This window comes from Trypanosoma brucei, assembly GCF_000002445.2.
Source record: "Trypanosoma brucei brucei TREU927 chromosome 11 chr11_scaffold01 genomic scaffold, whole genome shotgun sequence".
Taxonomy (NCBI): Eukaryota; Euglenozoa; class Kinetoplastea; order Trypanosomatida; family Trypanosomatidae; genus Trypanosoma; species Trypanosoma brucei.
In genome coordinates, this window is record NT_165288.1 from 2,899,616 (window position 1) to 2,918,326 (window position 18,711).

Here is an 18,711-nt window from a genome sequence, read left to right on the forward strand (position 1 = left end):
TGCCGCAGGGTGCTGACTTCCCACTTTTAGCCAAATGCACACCCCCATTTCGCAATGTTCGCGCGGCCAACCTACAAAATTTTCCCTTTCTCTTAGTCGCGATCTACGCTTTAGCGCCGTTGTCAACCCCCCTTCCCCGAAGAAACCGTGGGCTCAGGTATGCACACGCTAAGATTGTTGTCTTTTGTCCTGTTTTCCATTCCCCGCAGCAAGGAGTTCACGTTTTCAGCGTTTCGTCCGCCACTGCCCCAGGGGAAGATGCGGTTGGGCACCGTACAAACCACCAGATTGCAGTGTCCTAGCCCCAGTTTCAGTAAGTGGAAACGGTGTGCCTAATCCGCTGGTTGGCGCCACTAAGCTTTGCTTTTGCCGTTTCTGCCTTCGAAAGCACTCCTATTTACACTCATTCCCGCATTTGTTTGTTTGGGGGGGGAAGGGAAGGGAAGTGCCACGCAGTGTCACCAAGAGTTTTTCAAGGTTTTGGCATAGACATGAACAAAGATGGCATCCCTCACCCGTGGTGGGCGGTTCTTCTTTGCAACGAACCGAATACCGACGGGAAGGTCACTCGTGCGTGTATCTGCCTAGCCTTGAGCAAACCCCCATACACAGCACATTCCTCGTCACACCCCCGCTCAGTGGGACCGGCCGAAAAACCAACGATACATGCTCAGTAAGCTGGCGGCTGATTATTTCCCTCATCATAATATCGTGCACCAACTCATTCATCTATGCGGAGGTTGATGCGTGCATAACGCGTCGGGATCAGGTCATCTTCATGACCAAACGAACGAAGCACGCTCTGCGCACGGTAAAAGATTTCATATTCCACCCGAGTGTGGTCGGTCACGTTTTTCCTGGAAAGAAGATGAAATTGAGTAACCGCCTCAATCTGGATCTGCCCTCCCCTTTGTGTTTTATCATTTTTAGGAACCGTTTGACCACAACATCCTCAGTAGTTTTTGACACCCGTCAGCTGCTGGCACGGCCTTTCGCTCAGAATACCATAGCCGCTATGACGCTGCTTGGCTCAATCCTATTTTTTTTTTGGAATTTTCTTCGTGCCTTCGTGAGAGTTTCCCCCCACTGGCGCGGCTATCAGCCATCACCGTAGAGCCCTGAGATGCTATCGGTCTGGCGATTGTGGCAGAGTCTCCCTTTTTCATTCATCCTAACACACCCTCTATAATTTTTTGTTGTAGCTCCGCAGATGAACGGAATACAGCAGATGGGGCGAGAAGCCCCCCACCCCAGACTCTCCCAAAGATGTCAATTGGCCATCCTTTTTTGGAGTTCCACATCACCGGACAGCAGCATCTTAGTGCGGATGATACTGCTGATGGCACGCTGGCACGTGCCCAGGGACCGACAAATGAAAAACGGTGTCCCAGCAAGACGCTGCTGATCCCTGTGCTGTATGATGCCGTAGCCGGAGCACAGCAGTGTTCCCCATGAAAGGAACTCTGCTGGCTCTTGGCTTCCCCCGATGATACGGGGTACTGGACCATGGCACCACGTTGAAGTGTCTGGCATCGCCAGGGGGCTCAATCCTAAGCCCCCCGCGCGAAGACACACGCCTCACCGCGACGCCCGGGGAAGCCATATCATGTTTTGATGGAAGCCAAAAATCGGCGGCGCTACCATCAAAGAAACCCTTATAACTGGCGTGCTTCTGCTAAACGTCGTACTTTGGAGTTCACCGCCAACATCGATATGATGGGTTGTGGCACATTTTTTTTTCCGAAAACTCCTTTTAGAGGCTCTGTTTTTCGACAGTATTTCCCAAACCTTTAATTTCCCCGTCTTCCCGACGGGCGAAACCACCAACTACTCAATACTTTGTGTCAGGGCGCCCTTCTCGAAAAGTTCCGGAAGGGGAAAAATGACGGTGAAACGGGCATCCGAACCAGTGACATGAATGAAAAGGCGAACAGAGCACATTAGCGCCCTCGCCGCTGACAAAACTTTTTCTGTGCCAAGAATATTTTGTGTTCATACTTTTTTTTTAGTAGTTTGGAGAAGAAAGCGCGGCTGGGGCGCGTGTATTTTCGCGCTGGTGGCCAAGCGGATTGTGTGTCCGTCCGCCCTTTTCCGACCTTTGCGGAAACAACATGCTTTACTAAACGCCCATTATCCTGCACTATAATTCCAGTTTTCAAGCCTTCGCCCGCATGGGAATCGAACGCTGAAATCTTGCTTTTAATAGGGAGCAACGACTGTTGTGTCACGGCAGATGGCACGAGCGGCCTCGCGCCACACCAGTGGTGTTCCGAAAGAGGGTTCAGCTGTTTAACGCGCGGCGTTCGAGAGCAAACCTATATTTTCACTCCGCACCTGCTAACACCTGAGTTTCACAATTGTCCTGGACATTCACTAAGGGAGAAATACATGCGTACGGCTGGAAAATGTAGAGAAGGTAAGTAAAGAAGAGCTTTCACCTCACGGGCCCCTCTCCCATTGTCCTTACTTTAACAGCGCACGTCGGGAAAGGAGAGGTTCCGTGCCCCCCGCCCGTTTTAGTTTCCTTTAGCTTAAAGACCTCAAATAAATTACTCCCACGTAAACGCTCTCGATGAATAATCTACGGGCGGCTCTCTTTTCTACGAATTCCCCGTGGGCCCCGTCGGATTATAACGTTTAGTAGGCCTCCGGGGTTGGGAAGCCCAATCAAAGGTTACATTTTCCCACTACCCGTTTTAGAAGGGGTGGCGTCGCTCCACACACCGCCATCGACTGAAGAAACCCTTGTGTGTTGGCGAGAACTTTGATGAGCACAACTGGAAAGTGTTCTCTCTGCTTTCTTGGCTACATTTTATACGGCAGCCCGACCTCGACTTTATAAGGTTGTCGGAGACCCTTCGAGTCCACCAGCGGTGTTGCGCGTACGTGGTGTGGATTCACGCCGACCCCCATTGCCATGTGTTCCTTCCCTTACTGAGGAGGTTCTGAGTTTCACCGTTTTGTGTGTCCAGAGCCGTATTGTGGAGCAGAACCCCTCCCTACATTTGGAGCCCCCAAAGTGTATCCGGACAGTCTCACTCGCGAGGGTGTTCCGCGGCAAGTTTGTCACGGCATTTGGCTAAACGGTAAAGGTCGCGCGTCTATGTTGGTCTTTTAAACCCAAAATATTAGCGCTCTTGCGGCATAATCGCATCCATTCTCCAAGTTCCCAATTTGTGTTCTCCCATTGCCGATGGGCTGTGCTCTGTTCCACTGCCGCTGCTCATGTAGAGGCCGTTGTGTAACTTTTCCCAGTGCGTGGAGAGTAAGGTCCCTTTTCGGTTCGGCCATGGGTCCGCAGTACGGGAAACGAGGTATTTGAGATGCTGCAGTCTTGGCTGCGTCTGGGGGCTCCCAGTGTGTTGCTGTGCTCGAGCTTTTGTGCTTCGTTCTTTTTGTATCCCTCCAGAACGGGCTGTCCTTTACTTCACCGAAACAGCGTTTTGGAGACACAACCACGTCACAAACGGCAAGAGTCCGTTTCGTGGGAGACCGAAACCCAGAGATTTCACACTTCAGATTTTTTTTTTGAGTGTGAACAAGGGGTAATGGTTTTGTCGGCGGAGGGAAACGCCTCTGGTTTCAGTATAGGGTTCCCCCACCATCCTTACCGATGGCAAACCGCTGGCAGTTTTTACCCCGTAGGAATGCAGCACGAACCCGCGTCCCCTTAACACACATTCTTCACCCTGTGCTGCAGCCTGCATGCTCCCTATTCGTCTCTAAGGGTGTCTTCTGGCGACTTTTGTCGACGCATTGTATGGGATATTCCTCGAGGTCACTGGGAACGTTCCATGGGCGCGGCTTTGATACGCGAGGAGGGGTCGCGGGTGCGACTTGAGTTGTGTTCCCGAGTTGTGTGCAGTACTTAAACTGTCGCGGCGCCCTCCCACAGGACTCGCCGCGCGTCCGGGCTTGACGGCACTCTCGCGCTACTTCCTTACGAATGGTTGTAGATTGCTGTTGCAGCTGTTATATTCTTGCAAAGGAAAACAAGCACCAACCGCACCTGTTTTGAAGTTCCTTTTTCAATTCTTCAGAGCGGTTGCTCATGAAAAATAAAATCTCCCTCGTGGGGCTGTGGAGTCACGCCGTCTCTCTTGCTGAGGTTGTGCAATGTGGAAAGCAGGCTCGATGACTCTTGAAGTCAAATCAGGATGGAAGCACCTGCTCTCAAGGACGACCGGGTGTTAAGGAAGGCTCGCCTCAGCACTTGGGGTCTCGTTTGAACCGTTGTAGTCGGGCGCATCGTCGTTCCGCCAGAAGTCGGATGCTTGTAAGTTGGAGGAAGGGCTGTGGACAGGCAACGTGCGCGCGGCACCAATATATATCGATCCGTGTCCACCGATTGCTACTTGGCAAACTTGTTGTACGTGTGTGTGTGGCAGGAAGGCGAGGGAGGTGTCGCAGCCCCAGAAAAACCTGAAGCATCCTCACGCCTCTCCAAAGTGGGAGTTCACAGTTTCGTTCTCGACTGTTGTCTTGCCGCCATGATCTTACATTTGATGGGGGACAGAGATTTCAGTGGAACAAACTGCGGGTCTTCTGCGAATGAAGGACGCCTGGGAGCCCGGCTCCACTGCACTGCCGCCTTTATGCAGTGGTGCGGTGTCTCGTCGCGGCCCTAAGGGTTGGCAGTTGCGGTGTCTGAGCCCGCTGCAAGGGGGGGGGTCTTGACATTAATAGCGCAATACTCCTTGGCGATTTGGGCCGCTTGAATGTGACGGGGGTATTCACTGCCTCGTGCTTTCGGGGGAGGCCGGAGCCAAGCGGCGTCCCCGGCCCGGCAAGCCTTGTGGCGTCCACTAAGATTGAGGTGACTCAAAACGGGATGATGCGCCGTTTTCACTTGAGCCGCCGTCTCTTTTCCCGGGTGGCGTATAAACGCGCGCCGACGTACCGTGGAGTATCACGCTAACCGGGATACTGCCGCTGTGGTCCGTGCTTCTAGGTGTATTCCGCACTGATGCAGGGGATGGGTGGGGATGAGGGTTGTCTCACATGAAGGAGCGAAGAAAATTAGAAGAATTCAGAGGTCTTCGACAAGCGGGGTTGCACATGGGCGCGGTGCACAAACTATGAGGTTCCTGCTACGTTACCTGTAGTTTCACACGTTCCGCCATGCGAGCAGTGTTACCATTCGAATGAAGGACGGTGCGGTGTTTGAGGCTCTGTTTACTTTAAATACGAATATAAGGACATGAAGGAGAGTGCATTTGTTGCGGAACCTGGTGGAAGGCACCACTGTTTCAACAAAGTGACCAAGCATTTAAAGTTGAGTGTTGACCGCATAAAACGTAAAGGCAGGGAGCCGTGCGCCGGGCGGACGTCCATCGTTTCAACTGTAAAGGATGAGTGAGTATACTATTTTGCTTCGATATGCATGATTAAAGAAAGTGCTTATTGTGTTGATGTTGCTGTCATGAATGTTCAGGTGGTGTGATGATAGTGATCCACAAAATTTTAATTCATCGCATCCCCATAGTATTCGGGAGTTCTGGTGAACCGGAGCGTATGGCTAACGCCTTCCCCCTTTTTGGGTGAGTTGATCAAGTCAGTCTTGCGTTTATTTTGCTTAGTTTGCGGTAGGGAATATGTATTTTCCGGGCACCAGAAGTACTCGGGTGCTTTTAGCGCTTCGTGGCGTATGAGGGTTATTGGAGAAGGGCGGTAACTCTTCTGAAATAAATAAGTGGTTGAATGTGTTTAAGTGATGCCTGCCACCACAATTGAAACTCAGCCGATGCGAATCATGTGTGATTTTTGTTTATATGCCTTATGTATTTTGTACTGATGTGTCTGCGTTTGCTGTACTAAATTTCCCCGCTGATGCTGCACTTGCTGCAGAAGGGGTGGTAGATAGGGCGATGGCTTATGTGATGTTGCTCCTGAGAGCGGTGGGTCATGATGCGGTTTAAGCCCATTTTGACGGAAAAGAGCGACGGGATTTTCAGTTGGAAAAGTTATGATATTTAATTGTGCATGTGCTGCATCTCGTGGGAACGGCTCATTCATTATCCTTCGTGGCGTTGTACTGGATGTTTTATCTATGACGGAATGGATAAGGGAAATAAATCATCTGCCTTTTCCCCCTTTTCGCTTTGCAGCTACAAATCTAGAGGTAGTGCACCTGAAGTGTTGAAATATTGTTTAAAGAGCGGTTTTAGCATAAGTTTGCGTCGAAGCAATTTGCTTTTGTGGCACCGAGATCTCTTCATCTTATTTTTGGTCCCACGCTCTTTAATAAACATTCGAACTTACAGTTGCTTGAAGAGAGGCAAAAAGGATGCTGAGAGCAAAACCTATTTACAGACTTGGTACCAATGCTCATAATCACTTATAATATTACCTAACACGCAGGGAAGGAGATGAACTGTGATTATTTTGTTTTGCAATGCTGTGCTTTGTGAAGGCAGATGCTTTTCGCTTTCGGTGGCGTCTAAGAAAAGTAATGCAACTGGACAACAGGTATGATTTTGTTCTTTAATACCCAACGAGTGCTTGCTCGTGTGCTAATGCGTGGTGTCCCGTGATGCTTTCTTAATGTGACCTCAGAGGGGTTGCTGTAGGGAGCAGGGTTTCTCCTCTTTGCTGGTCCATATCGCACTGTACGCATTGGTTTCAGCTAAGGTGCGTACCTGGAGTAAACAATGCACATCAAAGTGGCTGACGCGGTGCGTGCATATATGTGTGTGATGAGGCGGCATCCCTACTGCCTTTGTCCGGAGGTGTTTCCGCGATTCGAATACATGGTCATAATTCTTGGAGGAGGTATGGGAGAGTTTTTCAAATATTACAAACCCCCATTGCACGTAGAATGTCTGCATATCGTTCTTTTGTAGCAACCGGGGTTCCTTTTTTCTTTTTTTTTTTTGTAAATTTCCCTGACAGGTCTTGCGTCAGGTTGGGTGGAGACACTGACCCTCCGTTGGACGGGATTTGCCTTCCACCAGCCAAAGGGCGACTCCGTAACCGTTTTGTCGTTTTTTTTTTTCCAAGAGTGCAATGTTGCACCCTTGTCACCCAGTTTTGTGTGCACTGGAGCGCTCCTTCTTTTGAATGAATAAGCGGCGTACGTCTTGTGATTTCTTTGACACAGATGAAAATCACATACCTTAGCTTCTACCATAAACTTCAAGTGGTCTTTTACACTTTCCAACTGTCAGCATTTCCTCTTTTAGTTATTACCCGCGTGTCGCACCGTACCGTTACAAAAAAAATAATTGCTGTTTGCTTCAACATCAAGGCATGGTTGTTCGGTTCTTTTATTAGTTACCGAGTGTCATCATTGAAAAAACATTAAGTTTTTCATGATGTTTCGTGAGAGAAGGTAGCGTGGCTTATTACTGTGTACGACATGTTTTTTTTTGAGATGGATTGATCTCATAGTAAGGGGCACTGTTCCCTGGTTTACGGATGTTATCCCTCCTGAAATATTGTCAGCAACCTGAATTTTTCTTGCGAAGTTATCTCCAGGTGTGTTTCTGCTGTTGTCATCATTAAAAAAAATTATCCATCGTGAACCCACCGCGCGAATGAAATTACCTCCGGTGGTCATTTTTTTTTTGTACTTCTACCCATTTTCAGCATTCTATGCGATGGGAGGGCTTACAAACTGAGATGGTACGTTGACAAAATGGATCCAACGAATGTGCTCCTCACGTTTCGTTCAGCGGATATCTTGCACGTGTGTTTGTAAAGGTGCACAACCGCATGCCCGTATAGTTAACGTTCACTGACTGCCACGCATCTACATGGCGTTAACAGTGCGCGAACATTGGACTCCAATATATGCAACTGCATAATAACATGCGTGTTCTTGGTCTTTAAAAGAAAAACTACACTTTTCTGTGCAAGATGTTCTGAGCTGCGGTGTCGGGCGTGGCCCTTAACTTATTTCTAAAGGGGCATCTCTACCTCCATTTTTTAACCTTAAAAATAACGCGGCCCACCTGCGGCTCCATCGAACAAGCGTTTATTTGTATCTGTTTTGCGTTGGAAGACTTCTACTTTAAATATTTTCGGCAAGTGCCATTATTGACTTGACACGTGTTTTTTTGTCCGCGCACTGGGTCACATCCATACATACCTAGGTGGCTGCGTTTTTATGAATGACCATTGTTGTGGTAGTTGCTGACGTGAAAGTGTTGGTAATTGTGGAGGTCGGTATCTGTGTAATATAGATGCTGGACGCCGTCGTTGTTATCAAGCATTATATTTCTCTCGTTTTGTTAGTAGCTAAATACCGTTGCGTAGGCCTTACCGAATGTTAAAAATTTTGTTTGAGTGTATTCAGCGATCCCTCCCTTTACGTTTCCTGTTGTTTTGACATGCTTACCACTGGGTGGTTCGGTGCATCTAGTTGTGTGCTACCTCTGTTCAACCTTATTGGGATGTATTTTGTACTCTTCGTTCCAGCGCGTGAGGAGCAAGTGGAGAAGGGATTGTAACCGTTCGCTCTCACCAAGGTGGCACAGATTTTGTCCGGCCAATGTAGTGGGTACGCTAGGGTTTACTGTCTTTTGCACATGTGCGCGGTTTTATTGAGAAACTAAGGGATGCAGACTCGTCAAGTATGTGAATGCTTTCTTGCAACGCGGGGTGTATTACTGCATTCGTATGGGGTTCCTCTCCACACAGCTTGATGTCTCTAACGTTCTTTTTTGCTTTTGACCCGAAATACCTGGGTAGCTGTTCTTCCTCTCCAGAGATTTGGGTTAAATAACGAGTTTGGCGGAGATGCGACCATATGCATCCGTACATGGTTCTGTACGTACGCAATGTCGCTACTGCGTTTAACCAAATAGCATTCACTTGCCCATGCTTACTTTCTTTGCGATGAGAACCACGAAAGCGACCTGTTACTTTTCTATTTAAAAAAAAAATATGAAGAGCAATGCCTCACCGCTCCACTGTGAGTAAAAAGAGGTCTAACAGTGTAAGTAGACCGACTGCTGCACAAAAATGCGCTGCACAGCCTCGTCCAACAGCCACCGCAAGCGAAGGGAGATTCCCAATATACGGAAGAAAGCCAGCTGTCACCGAGCCCCACCAACCGCAGGCAATTTGGAACAACACTTCTACGCGTGAAGATGTTGGAGGACGTGCATTGTATGATAAAGAACTTGCCCATATTGCACAACGACTACACGAGGAGCTGTGCTCTTTTCGACAGAGAACTCAACGGGCGCGGATGCGGGAGTGCCTGGCTTACAGTCGGCTCCGACAAATCCTGACCACCCGACTCAGTGTACGAAATATAGTTGAAGAACAATCAGAGGGACGGTAGATAATGGAGCAGGTACAAGTGCAAGAACCCACACACAATAACAGCAGCAAAGAACACAATAATCCTTAGGCTAATAAAGTACCAAAGTTAAGCCATGAGAACTTGCACTTTTCATTATTAACAATTTTTTAACCTTTCCATTTCTCATATATAAATATACACGTATAAAAAAAAGAAAGAGGAGAGCCAACGACGGCAGCAGCCGCACCGAACAAAAGACGCCTACAACCAAGCACAATCAAACAATAGACGACAAAATACCGGCATCACCACTAGAGAGTATACTAGTGGAAGCAGCAGAGTGTGGAGGCCAAAGCACCACCGTTGGATTTCTGTGATTTCGTTAACAGCGTTGATACTAAGCAAACTCGTGCTGCAATCATGTCTGAAATAGCTCACTCTGCGGTGGGTGACGTGCCGATTGACTCTTTTAAAGCAGACAGTCACAATGGTGGAAAAGATGCATGGGTGTGCACCCGATGTGGTAAGGTGAAGGATCTTCGGGGTGATCATCTTCGAGGCAAGATGGAGGTCCGTTCTGATTGTTGGCCCTGTGGAAAGAAGGCGACATTCAAGTTGCAAAGCAGGCTCTCGGATGACGGTAGTAATAACAACGTCCCTGCAGCTAGCACTGTCGATGATACGCATCAACCAAAAGGCGTCGGGAACGCAACAATAGTTGGAGGATTTCGTGCTCCTGTCGTTCCTTCAACCGGTGACGAGCACCAGTTTCTTTTCCCTGCTCCCGTACTCCAGTGCTCAACCCCAAGCTTATCAGCAGACTGCTCCTCTGTATGGAAATGCTCTATCTGTGGAAAGGTGAAGCCACTTTCTGGTGATCATTTGCGGGGGAAAACAGAGGTGCGAAGCGATTGCTGGCCTTGTGGCTGCAAGAGAACGTTTGTGTTGAGTCCTGTTGACGGTGAATACGGATGCTCCGCGTTGCCGAAGGAGGATGCATCGAAGACTATTTCAAAGGCCAGCGAGAACGTTAAGGAGCAAGCTACCACTGGCGCACAAATACCAGTACAACCCGCAGCAATACCATTTAAGAGTGTATTTGATACACAGAGCAGTGGAGATGCGAAACCACCCGCAGCAACACCATTTAAGAGTGTATTTGATACACAGAGCAGTGGAGATGCGAAACCACCTGCAGCAACGCCATTTAAGAGTGTGTTTGGTACACAGAGCAGTGGAGATGCGAAACCACCTGCAGCAACACCATTTAAGAGTGTGTTTGGTACACAGAGCAGTGGAGATGCGAAACCACCCGCAGCAACACCATTTAAGAGTGTATTTGATACACAGAGCAGTGGAGATGCGAAACCACCTGCAGCAACGCCATTTAAGAGTGTATTTGATACACAGAGCAGTGGAGATGCGAAACCACCTGCAGCAACGCCATTTAAGAGTGTGTTTGGTACACAGAGCAGTGGAGATGCGAAACCACCCGCAGCAACACCATTTAAGAGTGTATTTGATACACAGAGCAGTGGAGATGCGAAACCACCCGCAGCAACGCCATTTAAGAGTGTGTTTGGTACACAGAGCAGTGGAGATGCGAAACCACCCGCAGCAACACCATTTAAGAGTGTATTTGATACACAGAGCAGTGGAGATGCGAAACCACCTGCAGCAACACCATTTAAGAGTGATTCCATTAATGGCTTTTTTATTAAGCAAACTCGTGCTGGAATCATGTCTGAAATAGCTCACTCTGCGGTGGGTGACGTGCCGATTGACTCTTTTAAAGCAGACAGTCACAATGGTGGAAAAGATGCATGGGTGTGCACCCGATGTGGTAAGGTGAAGGATCTTCGGGGTGATCATCTTCGAGGCAAGATGGAGGTCCGTTCTGATTGTTGGCCCTGTGGAAAGAAGGCGACATTCAAGTTGCAAAGCAGGCTCTCGGATGACGGTAGTAATAACAACGTCCCTGCAGCTAGCACTGTCGATGATACGCATCAACCAAAAGGCGTCGGGAACGCAACAATAGTTGGAGGATTTCGTGCTCCTGTCGTTCCTTCAACCGGTGACGAGCACCAGTTTCTTTTCCCTGCTCCCGTACTCCAGTGCTCAACCCCAAGCTTATCAGCAGACTGCTCCTCTGTATGGAAATGCTCTACCTGTGGAAAGGTGAAGCCACTTTCTGGTGATCATTTGCGGGGGAAAACAGAGGTGCGAAGCGATTGCTGGCCTTGTGGCTGCAAGAGAACGTTTGTGTTGAGTCCTGTTGACGGTGAATACGGATGCTCCGCGTTGCCGAAGGAGGATGCATCGAAGACTATTTCAAAGGCCAGCGAGAACGTTAAGGAGCAAGCTACCACTGGCGCACAAATACCAGTACAACCCGCAGCAATACCATTTAAGAGTGTATTTGATACACAGAGCAGTGGAGATGCGAAACCACCTGCAGCAACACCATTTAAGAGTGTGTTTGGTACACAGAGCAGTGGAGATGCGAAACCACCTGCAGCAACACCATTTAAGAGTGTGTTTGGTACACAGAGCAGTGGAGATGCGAAACCACCCGCAGCAACACCATTTAAGAGTGTATTTGGTACACAGAGCAGTGGAGATGCGAAACCACCCGCAGCAACACCATTTAAGAGTGATTCCATTAATGGCTTTTTTATTAAGCAAACTCGTGCTGGAATCATGTCTGAAATAGCTCACTCTGCGGTGGGTGACGTGCCGATTGACTCTTTTAAAGCAGACAGTCACAATGGTGGAAAAGATGCATGGGTGTGCACCCGATGTGGTAAGGTGAAGGATCTTCGGGGTGATCATCTTCGAGGCAAGATGGAGGTCCGTTCTGATTGTTGGCCCTGTGGAAAGAAGGCGACATTCAAGTTGCAAAGCAGGCTCTCGGATGACGGTAGTAATAACAACGTCCCTGCAGCTAGCACTGTCGATGATACGCATCAACCAAAAGGCGTCGGGAACGCAACAATAGTTGGAGGATTTCGTGCTCCTGTCGTTCCTTCAACCGGTGACGAGCACCAGTTTCTTTTCCCTGCTCCCGTACTCCAGTGCTCAACCCCAAGCTTATCAGCAGACTGCTCCTCTGTATGGAAATGCTCTACCTGTGGAAAGGTGAAGCCACTTTCTGGTGATCATTTGCGGGGGAAAACAGAGGTGCGAAGCGATTGCTGGCCTTGTGGCTGCAAGAGAACGTTTGTGTTGAGTCCTGTTGACGGTGAATACGGATGCTCCGCGTTGCCGAAGGAGGATGCATCGAAGACTATTTCAAAGGCCAGCGAGAACGTTAAGGAGCAAGCTACCACTGGCGCACAAATACCAGTACAACCCGCAGCAACACCATTTAAGAGTGTATTTGATACACAGAGCAGTGGAGATGCGAAACCACCTGCAGCAACACCATTTAAGAGTGTGTTTGGTACACAGAGCAGTGGAGATGCGAAACCACCTGCAGCAACACCATTTAAGAGTGTGTTTGGTACACAGAGCAGTGGAGATGCGAAACCACCTGCAGCAACACCATTTAAGAGTGTATTTGATACACAGAGCAGTGGAGATGCGAAACCACCTGCAGCAACACCATTTAAGAGTGTATTTGGTACACAGAGCAGTGGAGATGCGAAACCACCTGCAGCAACACCATTTAAGAGTGTATTTGATACACAGAGCAGTGGAGATGCGAAACCACCTGCAGCAACACCATTTAAGAGTGTGTTTGGTACACAGAGCAGTGGAGATGCGAAACCACCTGCAGCAACACCATTTAAGAGTGTGTTTGGTACACAGAGCAGTGGAGATGCGAAACCACCTGCAGCAACACCATTTAAGAGTGTATTTGGTACACAGAGCAGTGGAGATGCGAAACCACCTGCAGCAACACCATTTAAGAGTGTATTTGATACACAGAGCAGTGGAGATGCGAAACCACCTGCAGCAACACCATTTAAGAGTGTATTTGATACACAGAGCAGTGGAGATGCGAAACCACCTGCAGCAACGCCATTTAAGAGTGTGTTTGGTACACAGAGCAGTGGAGATGCGAAACCACCTGCAGCAACACCATTTAAGAGTGTGTTTGGTACACAGAGCAGTGGAGATGCGAAACCACCCGCAGCAACACCATTTAAGAGTGTGTTTGGTACACAGAGCAGTGGAGATGCGAAACCACCCGCAGCAACACCATTTAAGAGTGTATTTGGTACACAGAGCAGTGGAGATGCGAAACCACCCGCAGCAACACCATTTAAGAGTGTATTTGGTACACAGAGCAGTGGAGATGCGAATTGTCGAGGGGGTGTTGTTTCCATTTGTTTAGATGGTGAAAGTTCTGTGACTAATTCTGCTTCTTCCAGTTGTCGCTCCACAGTTCAGGCTAATATTTTACATGATAGTGTTGGTGGGGGAGTTGTTTGTGTGGCTGATGATTTGAGTGGATACCAGAGCAATTCTCTTGATGAGGCTCTGAACGTTACGGGCCTCTCTCCCCTTTTTTCTGCTTTTGAGAGGATGATGAATGACGCGAAGGAAAAGGTGTTGTCAGCCTTGAAGGAGGAGTTGAATCAAATGGTTTCCTGTGTTGGTGGCCGTGATTGCTGTAAGTGCGGAAGGGCAATCCAAAGTGGTAGGGAAGTAAAGGAGAATTATAGGGGTAGAAATAAGTCCGGTGATAAAATAATGTGGGCTCATTTGGAGAATGCTTTCACTAAACCCTATTGAATTTATTGAAGTGTTACTTTGATGCTAATCACCTTCTGTTGCAAGCGCTGGTGATATAAATTGTTAGTGGGTTTGTTGCGTGTTGACCTTTCTGCTCCTTCCAAATAATCACTTACTCTACCTGCAGTTCGTGTAACAGATAAAAGGTGTAGATGTCCCTGGACCCCCGTTCCTGTGACGCCATTTGTGAAGAACTTCATGCAGAATCGTGCATCTGTGACGGAGCTGGCATTCTCAATTTATGTCGACAGGTAAAAGAACTTCGAGTTGGAATTCGCCGTCTGCTTACTGAAGACATACCGACTCTTGGAGACATCATCACAGAATTTCAAGAGCCACACCTGAGGGAGTTTAGGGACTTCCACCGTGGTGCCAGAAGAGATAATGTTGTCAGAACTCCAACCGATATAGTTTTTGCCACAACATCACTCCTGCGTTGTTGCAACGAACTGAGTTCCAATGTTACGAGAGGATTCAACCGCCTAGCCAATAAGGAAACTGTTAAACTTAATACCCATGCAATCGGTTACGCACCTATATTTTCCAGAGAGAAATATAGCAGTTATCCACCCGCAACTGTGGAGACAGAGAAAAACGAAAACAGAACAAAAGATAAGAAATTAAACAGTAATCATTGCGCAGCGCCACAGGTAAAAGCGGGTGGCGAGAAAGAGGGAAAAGCTAACCCGCAAGCAAGACACGAAACAAGTAGATCACTGGTGTCACAAAAAGAAATTTTGACATCTCGGCTAACTACTGTAGACAAGTATCCTGCATTTGGTCAAGCAATTACTGAAGATAAGCCTCTCGCATTTGGTCAAGGTGCGACTGCAGATAAGCCTCCCGCATTTGGTCAAGGAGTGACTGCAGATAAGCCTCCCGCATTTGGTCAAGGTGCGGCTGCAGGCACAACTCCCGCATTTGGTCAAGGAGTGACTGCAGGCACAACTCCCGCATTTGGTCAAGGAGTGACTGCAGATAAGCCTCCCGCATTTGGTCAAGGTGCGGCTGCAGATAAGCCTCCCGCATTTGGTCAAGGAGTGAATGCAGATAAGCCTCCCGCATTTGGTCAAGGAGTGAATGCAGATAAGCCTCCCGCATTTGGTCAAGGAGTGACTGCAGATAAGCCTCCCGCATTTGGTCAAGGAGTGACTGCAGATAAGCCTCCCGCATTTGGTCAAGGTGCGGCTGCAGATAAGCCTCTCGCATTTGGTCAAGGTGCGACTGCAGATAAGCCTCCCGCATTTGGTCAAGGAGTGACTGCAGATAAGCCTCCCGCATTTGGTCAAGGTGCGGCTGCAGATAAGCCTCCCGCATTTGGTCAAGGAGTGACTGCAGGCACAACTCCCGCATTTGGTCAAGGAGTGACTGCAGATAAGCCTCCCGCATTTGGTCAAGGAGTGAATGCAGATAAGCCTCCCGCATTTGGTCAAGGAGTGAATGCAGGCACAACTCCCGCATTTGGTCAAGGAGTGACTGCAGGCACAACTCCCGCATTTGGTCAAGGAGTGACTGCAGGCACAACTCCCGCATTTGGTCAAGGTGCGGCTGCAGATAAGCCTCCCGCATTTGGTCAAGGAGTGAATGCAGATAAGCCTCCCGCATTTGGTCAAGGAGTGACTGCAGGCACAACTCCCGCATTTGGTCAAGGAGTGAATGCAGATAAGCCTCCCGCATTTGGTCAAGGAGTGACTGCAGGCACAACTCCCGCATTTGGTCAAGGAGCGGCTGCAGATAAGACTCCCGCATTTGGTCAAGGAGTGACTGCAGATAAACCTCCCGCATTTGGTCAAGGAGTGACTGCAGGCACAACTCCCGCATTTGGTCAAGGAGTGACTGCAGGCACAACTCCCGCATTTGGTCAAGGAGTGACTGCAGATAAGCCTCCCGCATTTGGTCAAGGAGTGAATGCAGATAAGCCTCCCGCATTTGGTCAAGGAGTGACTGCAGGCACAACTCCCGCATTTGGTCAAGGAGCGGCTGCAGGCACAACTCCCGCATTTGGTCAAGGAGTGAATGCAGATAAGCCTCCCGCATTTGGTCAAGGAGTGACTGCAGATAAGCCTCCTGCATTTGGTCAAGGTGCGGCTGCAGGCACAACTCCCGCATTTGGTCAAGGAGTGAATGCAGATAAGCCTCCCGCATTTGGTCAAGGAGCGGCTGCAGGCACAACTCCCGCATTTGGTCAAGGAGTGAATGCAGATAAGCCTCCCGCATTTGGTCAAGGAGCGGCTGCAGATAAGCCTCCTGCATTTGGTCAAGGTGCGGCTGCAGATAAGCCTCCTGCATTTGGTCAAGGTGCGGCTGCAGGCACAACTCCCGCATTTGGTCAAGGAGTGAATGCAGATAAGCCTCCTGCATTTGGTCAAGGTGCGGCTGCAGGCACAACTCCCGCATTTGGTCAAGGAGTGACTGCAGATAAGACTCCCGCATTTGGTCAAGGTGTGGCTGCAGATAAGCCTCCCGCATTTGGTCAAGGTGTGGCTGCAGATAAGCCTCCCGCATTTGGTCAAGGTGCGGCTGCGAATAAAGCTTCTGTATTTGGTCAAGGAGTGACTGCAGGCACAACTCCCGCATTTGGTCAAGGAGTGGCTGCAGATAAGCCTCCCGCATTTGGTCAAGGTGTGGCTGCAGATAAGCCTCCCGCATTTGGTCAAGGTGCGGCTGCGAATAAAGCTTCAGCATTTGGTCAAGGAGTGACTGCAGGCACAACTCCCGCATTTGGTCAAGGAGTGGCTGCAGATAAGCCTCCCGTATTTGGTCAAGGTGTGGCTGCAGATAAGCCTCCCGCATTTGGTCAAGGTGCGGCTGCGAATAAAGCTTCTGTATTTGGTCAAGGAGTGACTGCAGGCACAACTCCCGCATTTGGTCAAGGAGTGGCTGCAGATAAGCCTCCCGTATTTGGTCAAGGAGTGACTGCAGATAAGCCTCCCGCATTTGGTCAAGGAGTGACTGCAGATAAGCCTCCCGCATTTGGTCAAGGAGTGGCTGCAGATAAGCCTCCCGTATTTGGTCAAGGAGTGGCTGCAGATAAGCCTCCCGCATTTGGTCAAGGTGCGGCTGCGAATAAAGCTTCAGCATTTGGTCAAGGAGTGACTGCAGGCACAACTCCCGCATTTGGTCAAGGAGTGGCTGCAGATAAGCCTCCCGCATTTGGTCAAGGTGCGGCTGCAGGCACAACTCCCGCATTTGGTCAAGGAGTGACTGCAGGCACAACTCCCGCATTTGGTCAAGGAGTGACTGCAGGCACAACTCCCGCATTTGGTCAAGGTGCGGCTGCGAATAAAGCTTCAGTATTTGGTCAAGGAGTGACTGCAGGCACAACTCCCGCATTTGGTCAAGGAGTAACTGCAGGCACAACTCCCGCATTTGGTCAAGGTGCGACTGCAGGCACAACTCCCGCATTTGGTCAAGGAGTGACTGCAGGCACAACTCCCGCATTTGGTCAAGGAGTAACTGCAGGCACAACTCCCGCATTTGGTCAAGGTGCTGCTGCGAATAAAGCTTCAGTATTTGGTCAAGGTGTGGCTGCAGATAAGCCTCCCGCATTTGGTCAAGGTGTGGCTGCAGATAAGCCTCCCGCATTTGGTCAAGGTGCTGCTGCGAATAAAGCTTCAGTATTTGGTCAAGGTGCTGCTGCGAATAAAGCTTCAGTATTTGGTCAAGGAGTGGCTGCAGATAAGCCTCCCGCATTTGGTCAAGGTGCTGCTGCGAATAAAGCTTCAGTATTTGGTCAAGGTGCGGCTGCAGGCACAACTCCCGCATTTGGTCAAGGTGCGGCTGCAGATAAGCCTCCTGCATTTGGTCAAGGTGCGGCTGCAGGCACAACTCCCGCATTTGGTCAAGGAGTGACTGCAGGCACAACTCCCGCATTTGGTCAAGGAGCTGCTGCGAATAAAGCTTCAGTATTTGGTCAAGGTGCGGCTGCAGGCACAACTCCCGCATTTGGTCAAGGTGCGGCTGCAGGCACAACTCCCGCATTTGGTCAAGGTGCGGCTGCAGGCACAACGCCCGCATTTGGTCAAGGTGCGGCTGCAGGCACAACTCCCGCATTTGGTCAAGGTGCGGCTGCAGGCACAACTCCCGCATTTGGTCAAGGAGTGACTGCAGGCACAACTCCCGCATTTGGTCAAGGTGCGGCTGCAGGCACAACTCCCGCATTTGGTCAAGGTGCGGCTGCGAATAAAGCTTCAGTATTTGGTCAAGGAGTGACTGCAGGCACAACTCCCGCATTTGGTCAAGGTGCTGGTGGGTGTGTATCCAACTCTGTCTTTGGGACGACTCCGGCAAGCGGTGGATGTGAATTGGGTACAATATGTGGATTCGGCTCTGACCCGAGTGGAGTGAAGTCGTTGCGTGTTAACCTTGGTGCTAATTGCGGTGTAGGGACTCCTTCTGTTTTTGGTGTGCCCGGTCATGTTTCGAGTCCGCAAGTTGCTCCCTTTGGTTCCGCTGCTACGTCTCATGTTTTTCAGTCTTCTTCTTTTTCTAGTATTGCCGGCAATTATAAGGCCACACCTGATTTTAAAAGTGTCTTTTCGCAGTAGAAGTTTATGGTTATGGGAGGTAACTAAAAAATCATGTGAATGAGGTGCTTAAATATTTTTGTTATTATACTTAAATTTCGTTAGATGATGTTCTTTGTGAAGGCGCTTTCGTTTGTTGTTTTGATGTGTAGTTCTTAGAGGTTATTCTTGCTAGCATCAGGACGAAAGTTGTGA

The 18,711-nt window shown here is 49.3% G+C and overlaps 3 protein-coding genes across 3 annotated transcripts, besides 2 other annotated features; all 3 read left to right on the forward strand.

Moving 5' to 3' along the window:
* Window positions 1-778: 778 nt before the first annotated feature.
* On the forward strand, window positions 779-1,114 carry Tb11.01.2870 (hypothetical protein, unlikely; the record flags this gene model as incomplete). The annotated part of the gene is made up of 1 exon (XM_824079.1): window positions 779-1,114. The coding sequence occupies one exon, from the start codon at window positions 779-781 to the stop codon at window positions 1,112-1,114; it is 336 nt and encodes a 111-aa protein (XP_829172.1).
* Window positions 1,040-1,293: a repeat region.
* Window positions 1,294-1,541: a repeat region.
* Window positions 1,542-9,670: 8,129 nt separating this feature from the next.
* On the forward strand, window positions 9,671-13,990 carry Tb11.01.2880 (hypothetical protein, conserved; the record flags this gene model as incomplete). Its single annotated transcript, XM_824080.1, has 1 exon — window positions 9,671-13,990. The coding sequence occupies one exon, from the start codon at window positions 9,671-9,673 to the stop codon at window positions 13,988-13,990; it is 4,320 nt and encodes a 1,439-aa protein (XP_829173.1).
* Window positions 13,991-14,142: 152 nt separating this feature from the next.
* Tb11.01.2885 (hypothetical protein, conserved) lies at window positions 14,143-18,537 on the forward strand (the record flags this gene model as incomplete). Its single annotated transcript, XM_824081.1, has 1 exon — window positions 14,143-18,537. The coding sequence occupies one exon, from the start codon at window positions 14,143-14,145 to the stop codon at window positions 18,535-18,537; it is 4,395 nt and encodes a 1,464-aa protein (XP_829174.1).
* Between the last annotated feature and the right edge of the window lie 174 nt (window positions 18,538-18,711).